Source organism: Ranitomeya imitator, chromosome 1, assembly GCF_032444005.1.
Source record: "Ranitomeya imitator isolate aRanImi1 chromosome 1, aRanImi1.pri, whole genome shotgun sequence".
Lineage (NCBI taxonomy): Eukaryota > Metazoa > Chordata > Amphibia > Anura > Dendrobatidae > Ranitomeya > Ranitomeya imitator.
This window is the reverse complement of record NC_091282.1, coordinates 698,643,888-698,664,518: the sequence shown is the minus strand read 5'-3', so window position 1 is coordinate 698,664,518 and position 20,631 is coordinate 698,643,888. Positions and strand designations below refer to the sequence as shown.

Below are 20,631 nucleotides of genomic sequence, written 5' to 3'. Positions count from 1 at the left end.
TTTACACAAGGTGTAGCAACATATAAATCTTGAAATTAGAGTTGACTTTCTTTAAATACAGCTCTGGCAAAAATTAAAAGGCCACCACATCAAAACCCTGTCACGGGCAGCCCAATCTCCAGACCTGGCCACCACATCAAAACCCTGTCACGGGCAGCCCAATCTCCAGACCTGAACCCCGTTGAAAACCTCTAGAATGTAATCTGGAGGATGATGGATAGTCACAAGCCATCAAACAAAAAAGAACTGCTTAAATTTTGTGCCAGAAGCAGTGTAAAAACTGGTGGAAAGCATGCCAAGAAGCTGTGATTAAAATCATGGTTATTCCACAAAATATTGATTTCTGAACTCTACCTGAGTTAAAACATTAGTATTGTTGTTTCTAAATGATTATGAACTTGTTTTCTTTGCATTATTTGAGGTCTGAAAGCACTGTTTTTTTTTGTTTTTGTTTTTTAATTTTGACCATTTCTCCTTTTCAGAAAAAAAATACATTTATTGCTTGAAATTCGGAGACGTGTTGTCAGAAGTTTATAGAATAAAAAGAACAATTCACATTTTACTCAAAAATATACCTAAAATAAAGAGAAAAATCAGACAAACTGAACATTTTGCAGTGGTCTCTTAATTTTTGCCAGAGCTGTATGAATAGAAGAGAGACTCAGGGTTCGAATGTATCTTTCCATAGTCTCATACTAGGATCACAAGTTTATTGTTCTTGAACGCCTGTCCTTCAACAGGATAAGCATTTTTAAAGGGAATCTGTGATCAGGTTTTTGCCACCTCATGATCCTCACTCCAGTGATGTCATCTACTGGGCTGCTTCATGTAGTTTTAATAAAATCTCTGTTTTATTATTATTATTTATTTATACAGCATCATTAATTCCATGGTACTGTACATGAGAAGGTGTTACATACAAAGTTATAGATATCGTTTACAGTAGACAAATTTACGATGACACACTGGTACAGAGGGGAGGGGACCCTGTCAGGAGATTATCACTAGAGGACTCGTAAACCTGCTGCCAAGTAGTCTTCCATATCCATGAGCTTTGTATAACCCCGCCCCCACCAATGATTGGCAGCTTTCCTCCTATGCACAGTGTATGCAGAAAGCTGCCAATCAGGGGTGTGGGCGGGGTTATCAGAGCTCATGATTCAAAGAACTTGCAGATCTGCAGCAGATAAAACTGTGATTTTATCAAAATGACAGCAAACACTAAAGTAAGTGACACATTGCTGGAAACAGGGTCTCTGCCTCAATGTTCTGCTGCTATCAGGAAAGTCTATTGACAGATTCCCTTTAAAAGTAAAGATTAGCATTCTATTTCATAATGGTATATGATATATATTTAGCCATTTAGATTAAGCCATAGAACTTAACAATTTGCTTTTTAGATTTTTAAAACAAATGTATACATCAATTATTACCATGTACTTATAGTTCTGTGCACATTTCATAAAGGAACATTAATATTCAAGCATTGCACTGTCAAGCCTTATCTAATTAGCCTGAAAGTAAGCAGGGGTCAGACAAAGGCGGCTTCGGTCTCAATAACTGTAGCGTCTGTCACACTATGCTATCCCAGGAATTCTCTACCCCCCAGGACTACGTTTTTTTGTGTGACTTTTTATTTATTTATACACATTTTAAGGTTACTGGGAAATATAGATGCCTTTCACTGAATATGGCAATGTAGAAGTTACTCCGTATTTCATATGCAGTCATTATTTCTTGGTAGTATAATATATACGGTAGGTTGCCATAACTTGTTATATTGTCACCTGTTTTAGGCTTCCTTTAGACGTCTGTGTTATATGTACTTGTTGTATCTGTTGTTTTTCACAGGTATCACACATACGCATTATAATTATATTGCTGCTCACGTGTCCATTTTTTCCAGCCGCACGAATGACAAGGGCAAATAAAAGTCTTTATATATTTCTTTAGCTATCCATGAAAACTCTCATACGACATATGGTAAAAACAGTCTCACGGATGACATACAGATGGTTAAAGCAGACACGGATGACACACAGATGGTAAAAACAGACGCACGGATGACATACAGATGGACAAAGCAGACACGGATGACACACAGTGTTAGGGCTAGCGGAACGCACCAAATAATAAGACAGATAGAGTATGGTGCGTTCGCAGCCCGGGGTCCACCGTGCAGAGATGGAACCTGCTGCCAAGTAATGACGGACTATATGGCGGTACTCATAAGTATACACACGTGGGTTAAACTTCACCCAGCGTGAAGGAAGTGATCCTGTTGCGTCACAGGACCGCGGTACCGCACATAGAGCGCGAGCAAGTAGTCAGCGAACTCAACCCCAACTAGGATTGAAGTCCGATTAGACCCTTGCTGGCACAACACCGCAACTGGGTGTGTAAGGAAACTAAATAACAATATTAAGGCACAAGAGTGCATGCGGTGCCGCACTGACGAACGCCACTAACCACCCAGGCTTGGGTAAGGAAAGAACAGAGGAAGTGCACGGCGCCGTACTGGCGGTCACAGCAACTGGACGCTGTAATGTGTGATTCGTGCTGTAGGATAAGTCGGGCGCTAGATAGCAACCATACACCTTCCGCGAACAGACACTCAGTAGGGTAGGGGTATCCAAGGACGACTTGCACTCACAACATACACACATTAACAATTGTACACTAGCGCATGGCCGTGCGGTCATGCGCAGTTTATATAGTTGCAGCACAGGAAGTGGCCACAGAAACTTTGCCCTTCCAAGACCTGCCAAGAGGACCAATGGAATGTGCTGCAGAGCCTGAGCACATGACCCTCGATCTCCAACGGGAGATCTTGCCCTGGGCATGCTCAGTGTGTGCAGACAAGGACTTAGTCCCAGAGAAGTCCGCTCGCTGCTGACCAGCACTGACTTTAATGGCAGAAGCTGAAGAAGCAGCAGTAACTCTCTGTACAGAGTGAGACTGAGCAAGACGCTGGGACCGACGTCCCTGCTGAGCAGACTCCACTGCGGCTGGATAAGAATGGGGGACCGCAGCGGAGATGGTTCGAGATTCCCCCTGTGCAGAAGCGGGAACTCGAGACCTAACACACAGATGGTAAAAACAGACGCACAGATGACATACAGATGGTCAAAGCAGACATGGATGACACACAGATGGTAAAAACAGACGCACAGATGACATACAGATGGTCAAAGCAGACACGGATTGCACACAGATGGTAAAAACAGACACACGGATGACATACAGATGGTCAAAGCAGACACGGATGACACACAGATGGTAAAAACAGACACACGGATGACACACAGATGGTAAAAACAGACTCACGGATGACACAGATGGTAAAAACAGACTCACGGATGACATACAGATGGTCAAAGCAGACACGGATGACACACAGATGGTAAAAACAGACTCACGGATGACATACAGATGGTCAAAGCAGACACAGATGACACACAGATGGTCAAAGCACACACGGATGACACACAGATGGTAAAAACAGACACACGGATGACACACAGATGCAGAACACTGATGACCCTTGTACCATTTTTTCACCATGTGTTTAAAGAGAACCTGACCGCTGGGCTAACATGTTTTTTAAACTTTACTTTTTCATGATTTAATTTACAAATAAATGTAATGTTTAAATAAATATATCAGTTTTTGGATTTTTCATGGCATACCCATGATGGCACTGGTATACTAATTTAATACATACATTTAGTGGAGAAATCTGCAACCTTGTTATTTTAAAATAATCGTTGGAAGTTTTGGTCTCTGTGCATTAAGGCGGGATTGTGGGTAGGGTCTTTGGCTCTGCCACAGCCCCTCTGCTGCCTCTGGCGTCTTTATCCTATTCCTTATTTAAGTTTCGCATCTGCGCCACCATAACTGTGGGCCGGGTCTTCGCAGATTGATCTCCTGGCAGTCTTCAGCAAAATGGCATTGGTGCCAACGATTAAGGCAAAGCTAGGAGGGATAGCTAATAGGGTTGATCGAGTAGCTTCGGATAAGTGCTTATCCAAATAGTTATAGCACTTACCGAATAGCTGTATTGGTAACCTGGGTACCTGTAATGCTCCCAATAATCAGCTGTTCAGCACCGCAGCTGCATGTTTTGGCAATTGGGTGACAGTCACAGCACATGCATGGAGAGCCTGTTTGTTGTGACTGTCACACAGCCGTGACACATGCATCTGCAGCGCCGAACAGCCTATTATCTGGGACGCTCAAGGTATCCGGGTTACCGATGCAGCTGTTTGGTAAGCGCTATACCTATTCAGATAAGTACTTATCTGAAGCTATGCAATCAACCCTAATAGCCAACACTAGGGAAGACAGAGAAAGGATTCAGAAGGATCTAGAGAAGCTTGAACAATGGGCAGCGACTAATAGAATGGCATTTAACAGGATAAATGCAAGATAGGCCAGTAAGCTTACTGTGGGTAAAATCCTGGAGGGTTTTCTAAGAGATGCTATACTGGAGTATCTGAAGAAGAATAACCTCATGTCCCAATATCAACATGGGTTTATGAGGGACTGTTCCTGCCAAACTAAGCTGCTATGAAGATGTAAGTTCTGTACTGGACCAAGGAAACGCAGTGGACATAGTGTATATGGACTTTTCAAAAGCTTTTGATACGGTGCCACACAAAAGGTTGATACATAAAATGAGAGCAATGGGGATAGGGGAAAATATGTGTAAGTGGGTTAAGAGCTGGCTCAGGGATAGGAAACAAAGGGTGGTTATTAATGGAACACACTCGGACTGGGTTGCGGTTAGCAGTGGGGTACCACAGGAGTCAGTATTGGGCCCTCTTCTTTTTAACATATTTATTAATGATCTTGTAGGGGGCATACAGAGTGGAATTTCAATATTTGCAGATGACACTAAACTCTGCAGGGTAATTAATACAGAGGAGGACAATTTTATATTACAGGAGGATTTATGTAAACCAGAAGCTTGGGCTGCCAAATGGCAAATGAGCTTTAATGGGGATAAATGTAAGGTCCTGCACTTGGGTAGAAGTAATAAGATGTATAATTATGTGCTTAATTCTAAAACTCTGAGCAAAACCATCAATTAAAAAGACCTGGGAGTATGGGTGGATGACGAACTCACATTTAGTGGCCAGCGTCAGGCAGCTGCTACAAAGGCAAATAAAATAATGGGATGCATTAAAAGGGACATAGATGCTCATGAGGAGAGCATAATTTTACCTCTATAAAAGTCACTAGTGTAACCACACTTAGAATACTGTGCACAGTTCTGGTCTCCGGTGTATAAGAAAGACATAGCTGAACTGGAGCGGGTGCAGAGAAGAGCGACCAAGGTTATTAGAGGACTGAGGGGTCTGCAATACCAAGATAGGTTATTACACTTGGGGCTATTTAGTTTGGAAAAATGAAGGCTAAGGGGTGATCTTATTACAATGTATAAATATATGAGGGGACAGTACAAAGACCTTTCTGATGATCTTTTTAATCATAGACCTGAGACAGGGATAAGGGGCATTCTCTACGTCTGGAGGAAAGAAGGTTTATGCATAATAACAGATGCGGATTCTTTACTGTAAGAGCAGTGAGACTATGGAACTCTCTGCCATATGATGTTGTAATGAGTGATTCACTACTAATACCTAAGAAGGGACTGGATGCCTTTCTTAAAAAGTATAATGTTACAGGTTATACATATTAGATCGAGGGAACTAGTCTGATTGCCGTATGTGGAGTGGGAAGGAATTGTTTTCCCCAATGTGGAGCTTAGTGTTTGCCGCATGTTTTTTTTTGCCTTCCTCTGGATCAACATGTTAAGCTATGGGTTGAACTAGATGAACTTAAAGTCTTCTTTCAACCTTAAATACTATGTTACTATGTTAAGATTCTACATCTGGGCAAGAAAAATGAAAATTAAATCTATGGAATGGTAGGAAAAGAACTAAGCAACAGCACATGTGAAAAAGGCTTGGGTATACTAATAGATCACAGACTGCACATGAGTCAACAGTGTGATGTGGAAGCAAAAATGGTCTAGATCACGTGAAGTAATTATCCACCTCAACTCCTCCTCGGTCAAGCCTCAACTGGAATTCTGTGTCCCGTTCTGGGCACCACATTTTAAAAAAGACATTGAAAAACTGGAGCGACTTCAGAGAAGAGCTACCAGGATGGTAAGCGGACTACAAAGTATGTCCTACGAGAAACATTTAAAGGATCTGGGATTGTTTAGCTTGCAAAAAAGAAGACTAAGCGGAGACTTAATAGCTGTCTACAAATATCTGAAGGGATGTCACAGTGTAGAGCAGGGGTGTCAAACTGCATTCCTCGAGGGCCCCAGACCTTGCGTGTTTTCAAGATTTCCTTTGCATTACACAAGGTGCTGGAATCATTCTGTGCAGGTGATTAAATTATCACCTGTGCAATACAAGGAAATCCTGAAAACATGACCTGTTTGCGGCCCTCGAGGAATGCAGTTTGACACCCCTGGTGTAGAGGGATCACCATTATTATCATTTGCACATGAAAACACAAGAAGCAATGGAATGAAACTGAAAGGGAAAACATACAGATTAGATATTAGAAAAACTTTTTGACAGTGAGGGTGATCAATAAGTGGAACAGGCTGCCACGAGATGTTGTGAGTTCTCCTTCAATGGAAGTCAAGTCTTAAAGCAGAGGCTGGACAGACATCTGTCTGAGATGGTTTAGTGAATCCTGTATTGAGCAGGGGGTTGAACATGATTACCCTTGAGGTCCTTTCCAACTCTAACATTGTATCATTCTATGATCTCGGCTCAGTGATGAGCCGAGAACTCAATCTGCCCATGCTCTGCCACCGGTGCCATTTTACTGAAGCGAACTGTAGGTCAATCTGGGCATGTGCCGCTACCGACGCAATTTTACTGAAGCCCACTACGAGAATAATCTGCTCAATGCACGGAAACCAAATCTTGTAATGATGATTTTAAAACAACCAGGATGCAGATTTGTTCACTGAATGTATGTATTAAATCAGTATACCAATGCCATCATGGGTATACCTTTAGTTTAATATGCATAGCCATGATGACAGGTTCTCTGTAAACACAGACGTGTGAATGAGGCCTAATCAAGTATTGTATTCTTTACCATGACTACTTATTCACTAGGGCATCTTAACCTGGATTATTGTCTTTCACCTCTCATTTCTCCTCCATTTTATCACTTTACCTTTTATATTTTGGTGCTCTTACCTAACATTTTATGTACTGTACTTCTCCAAACTGTAGATTTATGTTTTTCCAGCTTTTGTCCTATGGCTTTATGATATCTTTCTATATAATCTTCTAAGGGGTACTTCCATCTGTTTGCCTGTCTTTCTGTCTGTCTGCAATGGAAATCCTGCGTCACTGATTGGTCGCGGGCGGCAGGCCCCGACCAATCAGCGACAGGCTGGGTCTGGCCGCGAATTGGCCCCTCCCTACTCTTTTTCAGTCAGTGCCCCTCTCCCTACTCCCCTCCAGTCAGTGCCAGTGCCAGTGTGTCACCCCATCCCGGACCAACTTTTTACTATTGATGCTGCCTATGCATGTTACCTATTATTTTATTGTTTTTGTAAACTTACTGTTAAATCACTTAATGCGGCAAAAAAAAAGACAATAAAAAGAGAATATAAAAGATTACTAATGAACTTAAATGCTATATTTAGCCACAAACTCAAACAAATATATTAACTAAATACGATTCTACTCCGTTTTACATAATATATGTCGATGCTCTTCTATCTGCACTTTTATTCTCATAATATATACACCAACACAAAGTAACTGAACTTTTAACCTCCATGAAAATCAACAAGACCCGCGTCCACTAACAGCAACTTAAAATTATGCATAAAATATAGGAAAGGTGCAGTGATGCATAGATTCAGCAAACCACAGGCAACTGTAGCTGCCAAATACAATGACATTGAATTGCAACCAACAGCAACCTAATAATGTATTAATGTATGTTCACATGTGTTTTTTTCTCCCTTTCTTTTATTCTTTTTTTCTCGTTTTCTTTTTCTCTCTCTTTAACTTGGACAAAGCTCAGATATGTCATTTGTACATGCAACATATAAATGGTTTTATATATTCTGTATAGATGCAGGTGTAGAATATTTTCTTGTCTCAAGGGGCCATTATTTAAATTATCTATCATTTCTAGGCTCCATATTTCTGGCCTTCAAATTGCTGGGAACCAGAAAATACAGACTATGGTAAGTATAACAATAAAGCATAGGCATTGCTAATTCACTCATTTTGCAGATTGATTGTATTTTAAATCATAAGTGCAATCGATGTGAAATAATTGATTGGGATTTCTAGTATCAGGAAAAAATTGTACTGATGTGGGAAAATGCAATAAAGTAAAGACAGGGAAAAAATACAAATAAATCTATGCTTTCCTGATAAATGTTCAGCTACTCCAGCTCCACAACGCCTCTATTTCCTACCAGTCTTTGCTTATTGTGCTGCAGTAATTGTGTCCCTCCTCCCATATAACCGCTGCAGCCAACTACCAGAATCAGCGGTCTTGAGCTGTACATGGCTGAATCCAATGATTGGCTGTGTGGTCATGTGGGTAGATAGGCATGTCACTACTGTAGTGCTAGAGTCATGGAGGATTTAAAAGGTGCCTTTTTTATTTTATATTTTATGGCATTTTCCCTATTTAGAGAATGTTTTCTTATCTTTCAAAACATCTTTAAAGGCAGAAATTGAGTTAAAACAATTGTAATTTTTCATAAATCCTTATGCTAATGTAAGTAGGTTCTGCCTTATGATTCCATGTAATGTTCTTGTTATATTTGCAGTGAAACACTCTATTTTATATTACTCTATAGGACCTGATTGTGCCTGACTTCCAAACCAATGTATTCCTTTAGAGATATGACGCTGGTCACATGGGTGTATACACACGTGGTCAAAATTGTTAGCACCCCTCGTATAATGACAGAAAAACCCACACTGGTCACAGAAATAACCTGAATCTGACAAAAGTAATAATAAATAAAAAATCTGTGAAAATGAACAAATGATAGTCAGACATTGCTTTTCAAACATGCTTCTGCAGAATAAAAAAAACAACAACTCATGAAATAGGCCTGGACAGAAATGATGGTACCCTTAACTTAATATTTTGCTGCACAGCCTTTTGAGGCAATCACTGCAATGAAATTATTCCTGTAACTGTCAATGAGATTTCTGCACCTCTCGACAGGTAATTTGGCCCACTCCTCAAGAGCAAACTGCTCCAGTTGTCCCGTGTTTGAAGGTCGCCTTTTCCAGACGGCATGTTTCAGCTCTTTCCAAACATGCTCAATAGGATTTAGGTCAGGGCTTATAGAAGGCCACTTCAGAATAGTCCAATCTTTTCCTCTTAGCCATTCTTGGGTGTTGTGTGTTTTGGGTCATTGGGTCATTATCCTATTGCAAGACCCATGACCTGCGACTGAGACCAAGCTTTCTGGCACTGGGCAGCATATTTCTCTCTAGAATCCCTTGATAGTCTTGAGATTTCATTGTATCTTTCACAGATTCTAGACACCCTGTGCCAGATGCAGCAAAGCAGCCCCAGAACATAACAGAGCCTCTTCCACAGAGCATTTCACAGTAGGGCCAGTGCTCTTTTCTTGATATGCTTCATTTCTGTCTGTGAACATAGAGCTGATGTCCCTTGACATTCTCCCAGAAGCTTTGTGTCTTGTCAACATGTAGTTTGGCAAATTCCTGTCTGGCTTTTTTATGAATTTTTTTTTCAACAATGGTGTCCTCCTTGGTCATCTCCTATGAAGTCCACTTTGGCTCATACAACGAAGGATGTGCGATCTGACACTGATGTACCTTGATCTTGAAGTTCACCTTTAATCTGTTTAGATGTTTTTCTGGGCTCTTCTGTTACCATTCGTATTATCCATTTCTTTGATTTGTCATCAATTTTCCTAATGTAGCCACGTCCAGGGAGGTTGGCTACAGTTCCATGGATCTTACATTTCTGAATAATATGTGCAACTGTAGTCACAGGAACATCAAGCTGCTTGGAGATGGTCTTATAACTTTTTCCTTTAAAATGTTTGTCTATGTAATTTTCTTTCTAATCTCCTGAGACAACGCTTTCCTTCGCTTCCTCTGGTTCATGTTGAGTGTGATACACACCATGTCACCAAACAGCACATTGAGTATCTGTAGCCCTATACACAGGCCCACTCATTGATTGCAAGTCTGTAGACACCTGTGATGCTAGTTAGTGGACACACCTTAATTTAACATTTCTCCTTTGTCACATTATTTTCAGGGCTACAATCATTTCTGTCCAGGCCTATTTCATGAGTTTTAATTTTTTTTAAATTCTGTGGAAGCATAGTTGGAAAGCAATGTCTGACTTTCATTTGTTCATTTTCATAGATCTTTTATTTATTATTACTTTGGTCAGATTCAATTTATTTGTGTGACCATTGTGGGTTTTTCTGTCATTAAATGAGGGTTTACCAACAATTTTGTCCTCGTGTATATATTAATTTTATTATACTCAGGGCTGCCACCAAGAATTTCAGGATCCCATACTGGTATAATTTTCAGGCCCCATTGAGCCTCCGCCCCAGGTCCACCTTCACTCCTCAATCCCACAGCCCACTCTTGGAAAAACTCCACTTCTGCACTACATCCTTACCAATCACACATTAACAGTTCCCATTGAACATCATATCACATACGAAGACAGCAGCTTTTGTTTTTGACCAAAAGATTTTGTAAGCTGCCACCACAACAATGTCAACTCTTTTGGCGAGGCCCTACTTTACTGTAACCTATTAAAATGTCTTAAAATATCCAATACTCTTTTTAGGTATATTTTTTATTTATTTTTCATTGAGGGATTGTCACATGCATTTTTTTAAATGACCAATAATACCACATACAAGGAACAAATACCGCCACACTATGACCAGACCACATATTAACATAACATAGTGACCTAATAATACCACAAATAAGGAACAAATACTCTCACACGATGACCAGACCACATGTTAACACCACATAGTAACCGAATACTACAATACTGATCATTAATAAAAAAAAAAACAATACTAATATTACCATATCTGTCATTATACACATTAGATCTGTACATAGTATACAGTGTATAGTATCAGTGTACAGGTAGTACAGCGAATCACCAGTGACATTATACACAGGAGAATGAAAGTGGAAAGCAGCCAACAGCACATCAATGTTAGGATGCCCGCTCTAGTAAGCGACCCAATTGGAAACAGAACAGTCCAGCACAAAAAAGGAACAGCATCCAATCTAAGTGATGAAAAAATTCACAACAAACTTTATTCTGCCATGATGCAAAGTTTTGACCAATACAGGTCTTTGTCAAGATGCTTGACAAAGACCTGTATTGGTCGAAACGTTGCATCATGGCAGAATAAAGTTTGTTGTGAATTTTTTCATCACCTGGATTGGATGCTGTTCTATTTTGTGCTGGATTACACACAGGAGCTCTGTATATAGTGTATAGTGTACAGGTAATACAGTGATCACCAGTGACATTATACACAGGAGCTCTGTATATAGTATACAGTGTATAGTGTCAGTGTACAGGTAGTGCATCGACTCACCAGTAACATTATACACAGGAGCTCTGTTTATAGTGTGTAATGCACAGGTAATACAGCGACTCACTTGTGACATTATACACAGGACTTTTGTATATACTATATAGTGTACAGATAATACAAGGATCACCAGTGACATTATACACAGGCGCTCTGTATATAATGTCACTGTACAGGTAATACAGGGATTACCAGTGACATTATACTAAAGACTTCTGTATATAGTGTATAGTATGCAGGTAGTACAGTGACTCACAAGTGTTGTCATACTCAGGGTAATACAGTGACTCACCAGTGACATTATACACAGGAGCTCTGTATATAATGTATAGTGTACAGGTAATACAGTGATCACTAGTGGCGTTATACACAGGAGCTCTGTACATAGTATACAGTGTATAGTGTAAGTATACAGGTAATACAGTGACTCACCAGTGACATTATGCACAAGAGCTCTGTACATAGTATACAGTGTATAGCAGAAGTGTACAGGTAACAAACTGACTTACCAGTGGCATCTCTAGTTGAAGGTACTCTACTCCACTTTTCTTCTTCATCCATCGCAGACAGCCATCACTTCTCCAAGCCAGGACTTGTCTCTGCAGAAAATTGCACACAGTTGTCTAGAGCTCCACTTCCTGAGCACATTCTCCAATTTTTCCCCAACTTTTACACTGTGCCAGATGAAGACAAAAAGTGACCATAACAGGATCCTCCCCCAACTGAAAACAGTATCCTGAAAAATAAAATACATCACAGCAGTAATAATATCCCTTAATTAGCCCTTACTGTAATAACGTCCCACATTTTGTCCCCTTCCATTAATAACGTGTCTCATTCCTTGCCCAATTTGTTTCATTCCTGGCCCCATGTGTTCTCCCATACTGGCCCCATGTGTTCTCCCATCCTGGCCCCATGTGTTCTCCCATCCTCTCCCCATGTGTTCTGCTATCTTGGTCCCATGTGTTCTCCCATCCACAGAAGCTCTGTATATAGTGTATAGTAGACAGATAGTACAGTGAATCCCCAGTGTCATTATACACAAGAGCTCTGTATATAGTGTATAGTGTACAGGTAATACAGTGATCACCAGTGACCTTATACACAGGAGCTCTATATATAATGTCACTGTACATGAAATACAGTGATCACCAGTGACATTATACACAGGAGCTCTGTACATAGTATACAGTGTATAGTGTCAGTGTACAGGTAATACAGGGACTCACCAGTGACATTATACAAAGGAGCTCTTTATATAGTGTATCATGAACAGGTAATAAAATGACTCACCAGTGACATTATACACAGGACCTCTGTGTTACGGAACTGCAACACAGAACTAGGATAGAAGGGGAAAACTGACCCTGCACTGAGACTAGGCTGATACCCTACAATGGAGTGGGTGACCCATTCCTTGCGAATAGACTCACTGACGATCCTTGGTTAATCTCAGAGAGCTATAGATAGGGGGGAGGAGGTCCTTGAAAGATCTAATGACTGGGTATAAAAACAGGTCACCTCCTAATAGAAACACAGAGATGGCTTCTGAAACCAACTGAAAACAGAAACTAAAGATAGCAGAACCAGAGATCCCAGAACTGCACAATATCAAACACAGAAAGCTATCAAAGCACCTAGCCAGAACTCAAGTGGATTAACACTGTAGTCCAGCCCAGCAAGGAATGGGAGGCAGGTGCTGGGTAATAAAGGGTGATACAATCACCTGACCTAAGACAACCCAGCACCAGGGGAAAAAGACCAGCAGCCAGAAAACCACAACAAGATGGCGGATGGTCAAAAAACAAAACAGATTCTAACACTCTGTATAAAATGTATAGTGTAAATGTACAAGTAATACAGTGCCAGTCAGTGACGTTATACACAGGAGCTCTGTATATAGAGTACAGGTAATAGTGACTCACCAGTGACATTATACACAGGACCTCTGTATATAGTGTATGTGTGCAGGTCATACAGTGACTCACCAGTGACAGTCTCATTCCTGGCCCAATGTGTTCTCCCATCCTGGCCCCATATGTTCTCCCATCCTGGACCCATGTGTTCTCCCATCCTGGCCCCATGTGTTCTCCCATCCTGGCCCTATGTGTTCTTCTATCCTGGCCCCATGTGTTCTCATCCTCACCCCATGTGCTCTCCCATCCTGGCCCCATGTGCTCTCCCATCCTGGCCCCATGTGCTCTCCCATCCTGGCCCCATGTGTTCTCCCATTCTGGCCCCAGGTGTCCTCCCATCCTGGCCCCAGGTGTCCACCCATCCTACCCCCAGGTCTCATATAATCTCCCATCCTGACCCAACACAAACAATTTTTTTTTCAAGTTTTTCCTTACCTGTCCGCATTTCAGTGACATCCTTTTCCTCATCCATTTGAGATGCAGAAGCCCTGTTGCATGGCAGTGATGTCATATGCCGGCGATATGTGCGCCAATGTCATCTGCCGGCCTCTTATTGGCTGGCGGCTGTTAACTATTCTCATGAGGGAAGCTGTTGGCTTCCTGCATGGGCAATAAATTTTAACTGAATGTGCGTCCTCAAACGCACTTTCAGTTACTGGTCCTGTCCCTGGGGCCCAGTGAACAGAAGCAAAAAGAGGGGGGCCAGGTTCGGGCTCCCCTCCTTGCTTTTGCTTACCAGGCCCCATACGCCAGTAAGGACATTAATGCCCTGATGGCGGCCCTTAAACATTTTGCAATTATTATTGCTTCATAAATTACAATTTTAACGAAATAGCATTCCCCAAACATACTGTAGTTGATAAAGCTCAATAAAAGGAGTTTGTCAGCACAAGGTTACTGTTTAAACCAAGCACAGCACATTGAAGGGGACATAGTCCTAATAAAAATCATACCGTTAGTTTCCAAATTAGAGATGGTGCAATTTGATTCGCAGGAGCCAGCCAAGATGCTAGGTCTGTGATTTGTGACTGTCAGGCGAAAGCCCTGCGAACCGCACCTTACTTTTGGTCACTTGCTGACTAGAGATTTAGCAACTTCTCTCAATGTTCTGTTGAGGAAAGCAGATGACAATCAAGTAAGCATATGACTGCAAGTAGGCAGATCTCACACTTGCAGTCACTTAGGCTGCAAATACAGGGGAATTGTAACTGTTTGCAAACCAGAAAGTTGCACATCACAGCTCTGAAAAGAGCCATATTAGAGTCAAATCATTACATGTATTAGATTCATTAGCAATGTTCTTTTACATTTTATGTATCAAAGTACTATTATTTTTTATATATTTTTATAGCTATCTATCTATGCAAGAGGACCATGCAGAACAAAGCAAGACTGGAGTTAGCAGATTATGAAGCCGTAGGTATACCAAGATCAGAGTCTATAGATAGAACGGAAGCAGAATGTTTTTCAGTGTAAAATATACTTTAAATCCTTTAACTTTAAAATATGACTTAAATCACATAACTCAAGCATAGAACATCTAATTTTGGAATGATTGGATTTCATATTGTGTGTGCCATGTCGCTTGTGAATTTATTCCTTATTGGGAAACATTGAAGTTGCAGTAAAAGTTGTAAATTCTGCAGTTTTACCAAGACTCCAGGGAGTGCTGGCAGATTTTACACTGTGGTCCCAATTGGTAAAACTGGAGGATTTAAAGAAAGCAGGTAAGTTATTTTTAGATAACTCCCCTGTAGAAATTAACTGAAACTTACATTTTGACAGACTTTTAATTCTTTTCTTGATCTAAATAAATTAGTGGTTTTTTAATTAAATTAAAATAATTACGTTTATAAGGTACAAAATCTAAATGACTTTGTTTATGATTTTATGAAAAATTGGCTGAATTGTTAAGTTTTTTTGCATCAAAGCATCAATTTAATTACATATCGATAGCAGTGAAATTCAAAAAATACATTTTGTTCCAGCACCCAATGATCAAAACATCTTACTAGACTTAATCACGATGTGAGGATTCACCAGTCTGCAGTCACATAGAGTGTTGCAGACTTGTACCTCAGGGCCGGACAACCCTTTTAACAATGCAATTTTTAGGGTATTGCACAGGGGGTGCATATAAATGACATTTCGAGAAATTGTATGCACATGTTGCAAAGAAATTGACCCTTTGCAATGCAGAGCATAAATTGTGTGGTTTAAATGCCTCATTTTCACAATGAAGACATTTGCATGTGACCAGATCCTAATGGTCAACCAGTAACACCAAAGACAACTATCTGGGGAGGACACCACCTTGTTAATTATAAACCTGCATTTGTAGCCAACCTTACCAGTTTGTACAGTCTAGCATTACTAATGTCCCATTACAGAATTAGGAATGAAAAATATTTAGAATTGAGAGTCCTCAGTGGTTGATACCTTTTAATGGCTAACTGAAAAGATGGTAACAAATTGTAAGCTTTCGAGACTACATACGTCTCTTCATCAGGCAAAGACTAAAACAAATTCTGAAGAATCACATATTTATGCACAACATCGTATAGAAAAAAAAAAAAAAAATCAAACCACCATGGATAAGCCAGGTGACATGAAGCAGAATTACCATGGGTGATAAACAGTTTTGTCCATAAATATTGGGCCAATTCTTAGATAAGGATTGTTTTATTGTCCTGTGATTAGGGTCTCTGTTGTGGTGACCCTTCATGGTCTGAGGGGCAAGTTCCTTAGTTGATGTAAAAAGACATAAATCCGTGTGACACATTCATTCCTGCATTTAGAGTGTCAAAGGTCATCATCAGCACAATGATGACGGCCAGCTCCACTTTGTTGGGTTTATAATCTGAGAGATTAATGACACAGTTATTTGTGCCTGGAATGGAGTGGTTGTCCAAGTTGTCTGGGTTAGGCTTTGTTTTGTATCTGTTTGCATAGAGTCCTGAATTGAAAACAAAGCAAAGCCTAACCCAGACAACTTGGACAACCACTTTACTGCAAAAAGATGCCCGCTTACAATCCATTTTTCCAGACCCCCCACTACTGTGTTTTAGGCAGCCCCCAAATCTAAGAAGCATCATTGTCAAGAGCTCCCTGTCCTCTCCAACAGCTGCAGGAACCTTTCCTTGCAACCAGAAAAAATGTAAAACCTGTCCATTTATAATGACCATGGACAAGATAAAGATCCCCAATTCACATCAGGACTACAAGATACCAGGTACTTTCAGCTGCGTCACTTCTAATGTGGTGTACTTAATTGTTTGTACTAAATGTCCAACTGGGGGTCTGTATGTGGGGGAGACAGGGCAGAAACTGAGAACAAGGATGAACTCTCATCGCCATACAATAAGAGAAAAAAGAATGGATATACCTGTGGCAATACATTTATGTCTCCCAAATCATAACATTATGGACATGAAATTACTTGTGTTAAAGGGAACCTGTCACCCCGAAAATCGCGGGTGAGGTAAGCCCACCGGCATCAGGGGCTTATCTACAGCATTCTGTAATGCTGTAGATAAGCCCCCGATGTTACCTGAAAGAGGAGAAAAAGACGTTAGATCATACTCACCCAGGGGCGGTCCCGCTGCTGGTCCGGTCGGATGGGCGTCTCTGGTTCGCTACGGCGCCTCCCATCTTCTTTCCATGACGTCCTCTTCTGATCTTCAGCCACGGCTCCGGCGCAGGCGTTCTTTGTCTGCCCTGTTGAGGGCAGAGCAAAGTACTGCAGTGCGCAGGCGCCGGGCCTCTCTGACCTTTCTGGCGCCTGAGCACTGCAGTACTTTGTTGTGCCCTCAACAGGGCAGACAAAGTACGCCTGCGCCGGAGCCGTGGCTGAAGATCAGAAGAGGACGTCATGGAAAGAAGATGGGAGGCGCCGCAGCGGACCAGAGACGCCCATCTGACCTGACCAGCAGCGAGACCGCCCCTGGGTGAGTATAATCTAACGTCTTTTTCTCCTCTTTCAGGTAACATCGGGGGCTTATCTACAGCATTACAGAATGCTGTAGATAAGCCCCTGATGCCGGTGGGCTTACCTCACCCGCGATTTTCGGGGTGACAGGTTCCCTTTAAAGGGGAAATTCAAATCCCAGAGAGAAAGGAGAATCTGGGAATATAAACTGATGACGACCTTTGACACTCTAAATGCAGGAATGAATGTGTCACACGGATTTATGTCTTTTTACATCAACTAAGGAACTTGCCCCTCAGACCATGAAGGGTCACCACAACAGAGACCCTAATCACAGGACAATAAAACAATCCTTATCTAAGAATTGGCACAATATTTATGGACGTAACTGTTTATCACCCATGGTAATTCTGCTTCATGTCACCTGGCTTATCCATGGTGGTTTGATTTTTTTTTTTTTTCTATACGATGTTGTGCATAAATATGTGATTCTTCAGAATTTGTTTTAGTCTTTGCCTGATGAAGAGACGTATGTAGTCTCGAAAGCTTGCAATTTGTTACCATCTTTTCAGTTAGCCATTAAAAGGTATCAACCACTGAGGACTCTCAATTCTAAATATTTTTCTATCTACTGGCTAACACGGTACCAAGATATATTTCTTTCCTGTATCAGAATTAGGAATGGAAATTTAAGCTTCAACTTTAGCTACATATTGCTTCCAGTGTAAGTGAACTTTAACTAATTTTTCATATGCTTAAATACTATTAAATAATAATGATCAATCTGGGGGCTGGATCCTGAGACCCCTATCGAGTGCTCAAGTCACAGATCCGAAACATTAAACTTAAGCAGGTTTGACACATCCATGTTAGGCCACAGTGTACGGAGTGGTAGTGGGTCTCATGACTTGAACTCAACAGCTCAAGGGCATATATAATGTTGTTAAATTTGGGTCAGGATTTCTATGGCCAGTCCGTACACCGCAGTCTATATTCTGACAGTGAGACATGGATTTGTGAAACCAGCCTCACACTTGAGCATTCGTATCGCTGTCCAGGCTTGGGGTTTACTGCAAAACAGATAAACACAAATTCAGACTATCAAGATGAGGGACCAAATTTTAAAGACCAGAACGGTAAGCTAAAATTATTATATTTCATTAATACACAATTGAAAATATCAAAAAGTGAGAAATGTACATATAACAAAAACCTGAGCACCCTAACCAGGGGGAACACTGTGCTATGCTACTATGCCACTATGCCATAATTAATACTGAGAAAACAAAACACAAAAATAATTGGATACTATATCAACTAGTATTAAGATCAGTGATCTCTTAAAGATAGAATGCACCAAACATATAGATTACTCAGTAAGATAAAGGCAAAGGTAGTGTAAAGGTTAATAAATGTAAATTAAGCATATTACCAGAATAGAATATGGAGCACAGTCGTAGAATTACCTCAGTGTTCCTCCTCACCCTGATGCACATTTTGCATCCATCTTCTTCCGGGGGCGTGGAAGAAGCTAAATGCAATATGTACATTTCTGAGTTTTTGACATTTTTTAACTGTGCATTAATAAAATGTAATAATTTTAGCTCACTGTTCTGGTCTTCTTCATTCATCTTAATAGTCCGAATTTGTGTTTACTACTCATTCTATGTTACTGCTGACAGGTGAAATACGTACATCGTGTAGTATGCTCACTGTCAGGATTCTACAGTGCCACGCCAGGAGCAGGTTGTCACGTGACTACAAATATGAGATTTGCATACATGCGGTCCTGTGCCAACTAAATGTGTGCAGCGTTGCTCAATATAAGGGAATTGCAATGCACGTCTAGTTGGAATGCGGTTGGATGTTTGCAGCACCGACACTGGAGGATTCTGACAGGGTGCAGTGTGACGATTCACAAGTCTGTAGTCACCTACAGTGACTTCAGACATTGAGCCCCACTTCTTAACAACCCCTTTAATAAAAAGGTGTTTCATTCGTACACACAAATCCATTGCTGAATCCTTCTGAGTTATTTTAATCTATGGGGGTTTGGGTTAAGTATCAGTAGTACAACATATCAAAATTAGTTAAGTTTAGTTACACTATCAATTTATTATCAGCTTAAAAGCATTAGGTTCATGCACACAGTATGGAGATATTTTGCTTTAGAAACATTGCTAATCCTACGTAAATGAAAGTCTTGATATGCATTTGAAAGCAGATAGTTCCATAGGCAGCTGAGTGGTTAGTACTGTAGCTTTGCTGATCTTGAGTCCTGGGTTCAAATCCCATCAAGGACAACATCTGCAAGGAGTTTGTATGTTCTTTGCGCGGGTTTCTTCCAGGTTCTCTGGTTTCCTCCCACAGTCCAAAGATATATGGATAGGTAATATATATTTTGTACCCCAATGGGGGCAGTGATGATGAATTACCGTATGTAAAGTCTAAACCAGTATTTCCCAAACTCCAGTCCTCCCGGACCCCAACAGGTCATGTTTTCAGGATTTCCATAGTGCTGCGCAAGTGGGAGAACTCCTGATACTTCCATCACCTGTGTAATTCTAAGGAAATCCTGAAAACATGACCTGCTGGGGTTTGGGAAACACTGGTCTAAACTAATGTGGGTGTGACATGGCAGATCAGGGTAGAATATATGTGCTAACTGCTAATAAATCAACAAAAAAATCACCTCTTCAAAATAAATGAAATAAACAAGTTTATGAATAAACAGAGGTTGAAGCGGTGTCAGATAGCAGCTGCAGCCAATCAGCAGACACTGATTAGCTGCGGTGGTCATGTTCCAGGAGAAAGAGCTAAGAGACAGTTTCTTCTGGCTTCAACAGAACCTGACCGCTGAAACCAATCAGTGGCCTGACCCTCGCCCCCAATCCAGAGGTGAGAGCTAGGAGACCGGCAGGGAGCATCGGCAGCAGTAACCAAGGAATTGCTGGGAAAATAATCTGTATGTGTAAATGAGTAATTCCAAAGCATAACCTCCACAATGTAAAAGCTTTAGGAGATTACATGTGCTTAATATAGAGTTCCTTAATCAGCCTGAAAATGTACAGAAGTAAAGCCTATCATTCATTTATCACATTCCCGTCCAATAAGTAAGTGCGCCAAGCAAAATATAA

The 20,631-nt window shown here is 40.9% G+C and overlaps 1 protein-coding gene across 4 annotated transcripts in view; it reads left to right on the top strand.

The window, feature by feature from the left end:
• The window catches only part of RGS6 (regulator of G protein signaling 6), a 696,740-nt gene that overhangs the window by 578,349 nt on the left and 97,760 nt on the right, over window positions 1–20,631 (top strand). For all 4 annotated transcript variants that reach the window (XM_069731343.1, XM_069731326.1, XM_069731352.1 and 1 more), the window contains 2 exons: window positions 8,194–8,245; window positions 14,918–14,982. In XM_069731343.1, the coding sequence (XP_069587444.1) occupies window positions 8,194–8,245; window positions 14,918–14,982 (117 nt within the window). The remainder of the gene's footprint in view (window positions 1–8,193; window positions 8,246–14,917; window positions 14,983–20,631) is intronic.